Genomic DNA, 8,973 nt, shown 5'->3' with positions numbered 1-8,973 from the left:
TTGGTTTTACCTAATTTAGGTGGCAATTTTTATTATTTAAATATTCAAGTATATTATCGTATTGAAACACACAGACACGGCACAGCGGGAAAAGCGGTCCGGGGCTGGACATGTAGAAAACGAATGTATCCCACGCGTAGTTAGCTGCGCGAAGGCGGCGGGTATGACACCAAAAGCGGGCTGCTTTCGTTTTCTACACAGATTTCAAAGAAAGCACCATATCGCTGTCGGAGAGTGATCACAAGAAAATTCTGTTTTTATCAGCGTTACGGAAAAAACGCAAAAGAAATTTCGGCCAAATTCATATTGAAACTTATTCATTTTTTTTTTATTTGATCATTTATTGTACAGAAAAAAACAAAAACACATTTAGTAACAAGGAAATACAAACAAAAGGTATACTGCTTATTTCTGACAGAAATTTCTTTCAGACCTAAATATAGGAGACAATAAATACAATAACGTGTTTACGTACTCCACAAAACAAAAATTATGAATAAAAAAACCATACTAAAAACATTAAATTATTAAAACTATATAAATACTTACATAAATACATATTTCGTACTATAATACCTATAAAATGGATGGAACAGCCGGTAATAGTGCTCCTTAACTCTGAAAATTGCTAAGGATTTACTATCATGAACAGTAATGGGAAGATCGTTCCAAAGTCTGGCCGCATGAACAGTGAAGAATTGAGAATAAAAACCGGAATTGAAGGATGGAAAAGATAACTGGGACCTAACGAGAGAGCGACAGGGCTCATTCGAGGACATCAGAAAGCTGAAACGCTCTCTCAGATACCCGGGAGACATAGGGTTGTGCAGAATATTATAAAGAACAGAGACAGTATGCAAATTCCTGCGGAGACGTTTGGGAAGCCACTTGAGTTGACTGCGATACTGTGAGATTCGGTCATATTTCTATCGGTCATATATCATATTAATGTTTTTATTATGTTTAAGTTTACACTAAAGAGTTGTAAAAAAATATGACGCGCAATCCCAGTAAAGTCCCGCTCCCGGACCGCGCCCCTCCGTTGCCGCTCTGTGTGTAATAAAGAGGGGTACCCACTAGCGAGCTGTAACTGTAACCGTTACATGTTATGTAACCAAAAATCATAGTGTGTACGCGGTTCACGAGCTTGTCGCGAGCGGTACACGTGCGGTTCGCAGTGAGCCGTCTAATTGAAGACTGTTTTAAGCGTACACACTAGAACCTCGTTACACGTTAAGTCACAGCTCGCTAATGAGTACCCGGCTTTAATAATGTGCCAGACTACCACAACCATTAACTTGGTAGTTTGAGAACTAGGGACTACCTTGTACTATGAGTACCAGAGCAACGGAATTCGCTCTGGCGCACTTCCACGAACACACAGAGCACAACCAATTTAGAAAAGTTAATTGCCCAATTTGGTCCCACCGGGAATCGAACCCGGGATCTTCTCATCCAGCGTACACAGTTTAAGCCGTTGGACCACCGAGGTCGTCGCGCTGTATACTGTGGACCATGAGAACCAAGAAATCTTACCCAGGGTTGCCTTAGAGCAATTTAGAGTAAAAATCAGATCCTCAACGATATGCTACCAACCAATTTAGAAAAGTGCATTTCCTAAATTGGTCTTACCGGGAATCCAACATGAGATCTTTTCACCTAGCGCCCACAGTGTTTACCATTGGGCCTCAGAGATCATCAAGTTAAGAAATAAATATAAAATCGGCTTTGTCTGACATGAAAAAACACATAACTATATGAAATAACGTAATGTAAAATAAAAATAAAGATAAAAATAAAATAGCAATTGCAATAATAACGAACCTAGATAAATGAAAAGGGTCAACGACCGAGCTTCTAAAGACCATAACGAAAACATAGCCCTCGGTGTTATTATGTCATAGCCCGTCGTGACACGGAATACAACAAACAAAGTTAGTACACTGGCACAAGTAATTAACCATTATGTAGATAAAATAATAGGTTGTGTAATGTATCACAAAATATTATTGACATAATTTTGCTTCCAATAAACTCATATAATAATAGTAACTAATTTCATATAACGAACGTTTAATATAAACATAGATTTTATATTTTAATTTTTTACAACGAGCACTTATACTAACACTCATTTTTAATAACAATCATAAGTTATTAATCATAGTTAACATAATGTCATTTTATCTAAATTTCATTTCATCTAAAAATAAGAATATTTCCGAAAAACGATATCCCTAATTCTAATATTATATTAATTATAATTGGGCCTGAAAACATGATCAGAAACGCACACAAATTCTTTTCTGGTACTCGCCCGGCCGCTGCCGAGGTATGCTCGTAAAGCTCGCCCCGCTCGCTCGGTTTGTGCTGCTTTTTTATGTTCTAATCTAACCTAATCTACTGAATGGGAGCCAAGATTTGACCTATACGTTTGTTTTTTTTAAACTCCCTAGAATCCAGTGTTTAACATAATTTGAAATAAAGATACAGCACTGTAAACTATATTAAGGAAAACAACTCTCCCCTGCATCCGACTTTTAAATTACACTCCTAGTATCGAACAGACAAGTACCATGGCGAGTCGGGTTTAAACTTATTATTTATAACTAGTACAGATATTTTACCACGTAAAATAACTAAATTGACAGTATATGAAATGATTGTTATATAATATGAGCTTCATATAATTTTTTTATAAAATGTGAATGTTATATCAAACAAGAATTATAAGAGTTAAATTACAAAGAAATGAAATTGGTCCAAATTTAAATTATATTAAATGAACGGTATACATTATGTTTTCAAATTAGTTTATTGAAGTTTCGTATAGTTGCCTAACTATATATATAAGTAACGCCTGAATCTATTAGTTACTTACATTTGGGATTAAACGATTTATACTTACATCTCCACCTGGCGTGACTGTTCTCTCAGTGAAGTGCTGTGTGATAACCACCCTGCCGTCAGAGAGGTTTCTTCTGGTCCTTTTTCTTCTGTACAAATCTGAAAAATAAGACATACATAAAAATATTACAATAATCTATGTCAAAATCGACATGATGTTAGATTTTTCGCTGCAACAGACGATTGGGATAAAAATGGAGCAAAAAGATATGATTTTTTAAAATAGTTCAGAACAATTGAATGCGTAGTAAATATTTGCTTCCAACTATAACACAATTTACATCTTGATATTTTGTTTTAAATCTGGTTGCCATCATTTTTTTCCGACGATTAATCAGAAATCAGCCATCTGTATGTTTATTTTCTTTTTAAAATACCAAGTGACGGGACGAATAATGCGGATAATTCTTTGCTAAGTTGCCAAAAACAGAGGAGTATTTATGAATTATGATATTTTTCCGAATTAAGGGTGTAAATGACACAATTAGGTAAATATTCATCAATCACAAGGCTGCTTTTCGTCAAAAAAACTTTCATTGGCTTGTTCCGTAGGTCAGTTGGAAGAGTCACGAGTAAGGCACGGTATGCTGAAGGCAATGGTTTCAATCCAGCCGGGTCTTCATGTGCGTACAGATCTAGCGAAAGCGCTGCAAATGAGCCTGTTAGCGAAGGGCTCGCGAGCTGCACGCGTGCATCAGCTTGTGCGATCTGTTCGCGTGTCGTTTACGTGCCACATGTTTGTTTACTTGCAGAGGCGCATTTAACTGCGCGCATGCAACACACGTGCAGCGCGCTTGCAGTGCGTGTGCAGCGCACATGCAGCGCGTTCCTTGTGCATTCGCCAGATCTGCACGCACTGTCCGTGTTCGGTCTTTGTATTAATAATTATTAAAAAAAAATCACGAACACACTAGGGAAACCCAGTGTCGCGTATGCCATCGACACACATAAAGATAACCATAAATAACACTCAAATTTACGAGAGAATTAAATGTAGGCCTTAGAAATATTTCTCTCGGCCCGGGAAGCGAACCCGGGACTCGGGCAGACCAGCATGGTATCCGTACGGTCATGGAGGCAGTTAAATGTTATTAATTATAACGAACAAGTGGAGTAATTTTACAAAAAATAATTTAATATCATAACAGTAAAACTTAGTATAAGAAAGAAACTATCAATCAATTTCAGTGCAATATGCCTAGGCAAAGAGAATTTAAGCACTATGTGCCTAGGTATCAAATTGAAACCACATGTATTTAGGTCATACTAAAAGCATAGATAATACAATACTATTAAAAGCGTATATTGCATATTACACCACTTTGGTGATGCGTCATCCTATACATTAAAATGACAGCCCGGCGAGCTTTGATTTTAGGTGTCAACTAATCAAATTTAACGACATTGAGTAGACACTATCTAGAAATTGACATTTAAGGCAGTAGTTTGTCGATTTGTCGTCAAATTTTACGGTAATAATAATTAACATTACGACATACGTAGGTTTGATGAATTTATTATATCAGACTGAGGAACGCACATTAAATCGTTAGGTATTTTTAAAATATTCCATCCACTTCTTAGTTATTATATTATGATATAATAATAATAATACATTTATCCTTAAGCACATTTACAATAAAAAGGTTTACAGTAAAGAGTTTCGTAAATGAAAAGGATGGAACCTCAGCACTACTGCTGCTTTTCAGGTCCCACCTTCATAGATGGACGTCCGCTGCTGGGGGTCTACTCGCGATAAATCCGTCCGACATCCGTCCGAAACAATTACTGCCAAATAAGCAATACTTGACCAAATGAAAAGACGCGTGATGCGAATGAAGCTTCATACTGGATACTTGTCTTTTAATTTTGTCCAATATTATTTATTTGACAGTAATTGTTTCGGACGAATGTCGGACGGAGATCGAAAGTAGCCCTCCTGATAAGTGTAAAACTTCACAAGAACTACATTTTAAACTTATAGGACATGCTTAAAATTAATTTATTATTTCGATGAGCACACGAGTATATATATGTTACATGTAAAAGAACATTTATACCGGATACAAACGGCACTGGAACAGGTCTCAACTTCTACATACTTTTAAACTTACTTAGGTGACAAATAAATTGAGAAGAAACTTAAAACGAAGAAACGATTTGACGAAAAAACGATTCGTAACGAGTTGAAATATGTAATTAACTAAGTAAATATGTAATTATCTAAGTATTTATTATTATAATAATTTTTTTTATAATAAATACTTCCTGTAAAGGAGGGAGGTTCTCTCTTCCGTTGGATGAGGTTAAAAAAACAAGCCAAGTGAAACTCCAAATGGTTCGAAAGATTTTTATTTTCACCTTGTATGTCGCCAATACAATTTTACCCTATATGCCGAAGGTCCGGGTAGTTGTTCCCAAAAGGGATTCGACTCCTGGAAACCGTTCTGCGAGATGAGGTTTTACACTATATGAGCGTAAGAAATGTCAGAAGATCCGGGTAGCAGTTCCCAAGAAGGGACTTAACTCCTGGTTGCCTTGCCGAGCTCTCTGTATTCTCAGATTTCTCTTCCCGTTAACAAAATTGTGCTCGAGTAGTCACCATTCGAGGGAAAATCTTAACATCGCAAATCAATGCCATCTAGGGGATTCTTTGAGAACTAAAAGTGAACAATCTGGCTTAAGGCCGTCTATTACATAAAGTAGGTTTATTACATATGTAAGTATTTATTATAATAAATAGATAATTACATGTTTCAACTTATTTCGAATATTTTTTTCGTCAAATCGTTTCTTTGTTTTAAGTTTCTTCTTAATTTATTATAATATAATAATAGTTTATAATTTAATGTTATTGTTATGGTAATTATTATTGTGTTATATCATTTTTGTTTTGTTGTGCTCGTAAGCACCTTTATATTAGTTGAGTTCAGTTCGGGTTAGTTTTTTCTTTCTAATTTTGGTGGCAATTTTTATCTTCATGTATTCAATTCTATTATCGTGAAATATTATTTAATATTTCAGGTTAATACGCTCGAATATTAAATATTACTTCGTGATAACATTCCAGAATATTTAAATATTGAAAATTGACACCGAAATTAGATAGAGAAAACTTACCTAATCAATAATCAAAAATCTATCTATGCTTAGGCCTGCGGGAAGAAGTTTGAGAAATAAGCAGAACATAGGAAATGGAACCATTTTTCTGATCTCAGTCGCATATATTTGTGTTTTTTTTAACTAACCAACGTTTCCGCCCTTTACAGGTCCCATGGTCACAGCTGATCCGTCATATTTAGATCCGAAAAATAGAAAATCTAAGGACTCGATAAATAAGCAGAAAAATTTGTTTGTGATTTCCTTTTGGCAAATGTGAATTGTCTGTTATGTACAATAAATGATTAAATAAATAAACAGTGATAGTTTACTTTCAATCGAAAGTTGGTGTATCTTAGGATCATAAATACCAAAGGTTGCTGACAAATATAGTGCAGCCATACATCGAAATTGGTGTTTAACCCTAAATTCAACCTAATTCAGTGTTCACGCATCGACGTGTCCTATTTCCCGTCCGAAATCGATTGGGTTTCAGCAATCAGCAACCAAATTGCTCAGTTGATTACCTGATCAGCGAATACAATTTCATTACTGATATTTGTTGAAAATTTTGTTACTTAGGGTAAAGGTTAATGCGAACGAGTTCCACAGGGTATTGAATTGGAACCAATTTTGTTCTTTATGCATAACTCTCCACAACAAAAGGTAAAAAAAACCGACCTCAAAAGTACGTGGAATTACGTCTATTTGCTAAGTTTTATTGAAATATAAGTAAATAAAAAAATAATAATAAGTTCGCCACTATACAGGACTTGACACTGGAGATAATAAAAATCGGTTCTCACTACTCAAAGTATATTGAAAGAAAAACGCCTTGAATTGGACAAATAGCAAAATCAATCAATAAAATAATTGCTCCTAAATTACAGTTAGGCGCTATTTATAAAAATGAATCTTCATGCGTGAACAACCACTCTTAAAGGTGGATGATTTTCTTCAAAATAAAATTGGAAGTACCCCCTTACCAACAAAAAAGAATCATGAAAATCGATTCACAAATACCGTAGTTATCGCGTAACATACTACATATAAAAAAAAGAAAAAAAAGAATATACAGTCGAATTGTGAACCTCCTCCTTTTGTTAAGTCGGTTAAGAAAAGGAGATTGTTGTCAAAGGAAAATCGCGGTTGTTCTGGACGAATTTTTTCAAAATTTTAATTATGATTATTCCTCGTTTAAATATTAAATAGTACCTCTCACTGTGCTGTAACCACGGCTAAGCTCCTACAGCAGCGTCGTTGTTTCCGATTTCCATAACAGAAGTGTTTTAGTAACTTACTTTGGGATCGGAGCAACGTTAGTCATGTGCATGCTCGGGTAAGTTATGACGTCACCAATTGCCCTATTTGTATTAAGGCGACAGTCCGGAAAAGCGTTGCTTAGTTCAATTAATGCACTCGGTCAATATTCAAATGTCTACACTTACGTTCACTATTAGGGGAGTGCCAGGGATATATAGTTATTTTGAAATACCTTATTAGCAGCAATCGAGCTCCTTGTGAAGTAAGAGTCCGTTCAGATTAGTACTGCCACCTTACTTATTTCTGCCGCCAAGCGGTAATGTCAGCCTTACTGTGTTCCGGTTTTGAAGGGTAAAATTACAGGCACATGGAACTTGTCAACTTGTCAGGGTGACGGGCGCAATGGTAGTGCCCCTCACATCTTTGCAATTTAAAGCTCTGAGTGGCACTGTAACCGTTAAGGACAGGCGTGTAGTTTACCATCAGATGCACGACTTGTTCGTCCCGTCACTTGATGTTATAAAAAAAAACATATGTAAAGTAAAGGGGACATAAAACGTCTTTTATTTATTTATTTATACGAAACATATCATAATGTTTGAATATGGAACTATTTCTTCGGATCTAAACCGCTTATATTTGTTTTTTGAAACAAACCAACGTTTCAGCCCTTTACAGGGGGCATGGTCACCGCTGACTGAGATGGTGAAGTCATCAGTCAGCAGTTATATTTAATATTAATGCAAACCGGCCTATTTCTTTTTTGTTTCACTATAGTTACAAAAGTTATTAATTTTATTTTACCAAAGGACATTCCTATTTATGCTACATACACACGTTTCGCAAAATATTTTATTTTAACGATATGATTGTTAGGAAATAAAACTATTTTTCCGGATTTATATCGCGTATATTTGTTTTTTCAAACAAGTTAACCGTGACCATGGGACCTGTAAAGGGCCTGAAACGTTGGTTTGTTTTGAAAAAACAAATAAACGTGATTTAAATCCGGAAAAATAGTTTCATTTGCTATGTGTAATAATCGAACCTAAGAACTCAATATCATTGTTTTCTACATGTAATTTATTAATTAAAAGGAATTAAAAATAAATAAAAAAATATTAATAAGTAGTACTGTAGTCTAATGTCTGCTAGGCATTTTTCACCAGAGGAAGTGTATATATACCATAATACTTGGTGGTGTTAAGAAATCACCTTTTCTGTTGAAATTAGGTCTCTTTTAATTCAATGATCTCTCGCAGCATCCTGCACCATAATTTTTCTTCTATCACTTGTTAAAAAACGAAAGAAAACATCACAAGGAACCTGTATTCGTCGAAAAAGTTTTGAAAGTCTTCTATGTTGAAATGTCCTCAACCCGTATTGAGGCATACTCTGCTAAGGAATAATCTGTCAAGACTGCAATGCAATTCATTTACTCGAAAGTACTATTTGTTGGGAAACAATACTAGTAAAAACTTGCACCCTTGGTGTATGGTGGTTTCCCACGTCCCGTGATGTCAGATGTTTAATGTTGTGTTTTAAACTTACTCACATATATCGGATCCGACGGGCTCTACAGATGGGTCTGCGCCAGCACGGGTGGCATTCTTTACAAGGAGCGTCGGCGGGAGCTCGCGCAATTGAGCCCGTGACACCACGGGCCGTGGGAAGCCAGCCTAACAAACTACATTTGCAAAATGA

General features: G+C 35.7%; 1 protein-coding gene across 1 annotated transcript in view; it reads right to left on the bottom strand.

Annotated features, from left to right (window-relative positions):
• The window catches only part of LOC113227382 (Down syndrome cell adhesion molecule-like protein Dscam2), a 45,665-nt gene extending 41,920 nt beyond the window's left edge, over positions 1 to 3,745 (bottom strand). The window contains 2 exon segments of the mRNA XM_026460277.1: positions 2,882 to 3,006; positions 3,691 to 3,745. Of these exon segments, the coding sequence (XP_026316062.1) occupies positions 2,882 to 3,006; positions 3,691 to 3,745 (180 nt within the window).
• Between the last annotated feature and the right edge of the window lie 5,228 nt (positions 3,746 to 8,973).

Source organism: Hyposmocoma kahamanoa, unplaced genomic scaffold (genome assembly GCF_003589595.1).
Source record: "Hyposmocoma kahamanoa isolate Upper Pololo Valley unplaced genomic scaffold, ASM358959v1 210, whole genome shotgun sequence".
NCBI classification, from domain to species: domain Eukaryota; kingdom Metazoa; phylum Arthropoda; class Insecta; order Lepidoptera; family Cosmopterigidae; genus Hyposmocoma; species Hyposmocoma kahamanoa.
This window is presented reverse-complemented; position numbering and strand designations above follow the sequence as displayed.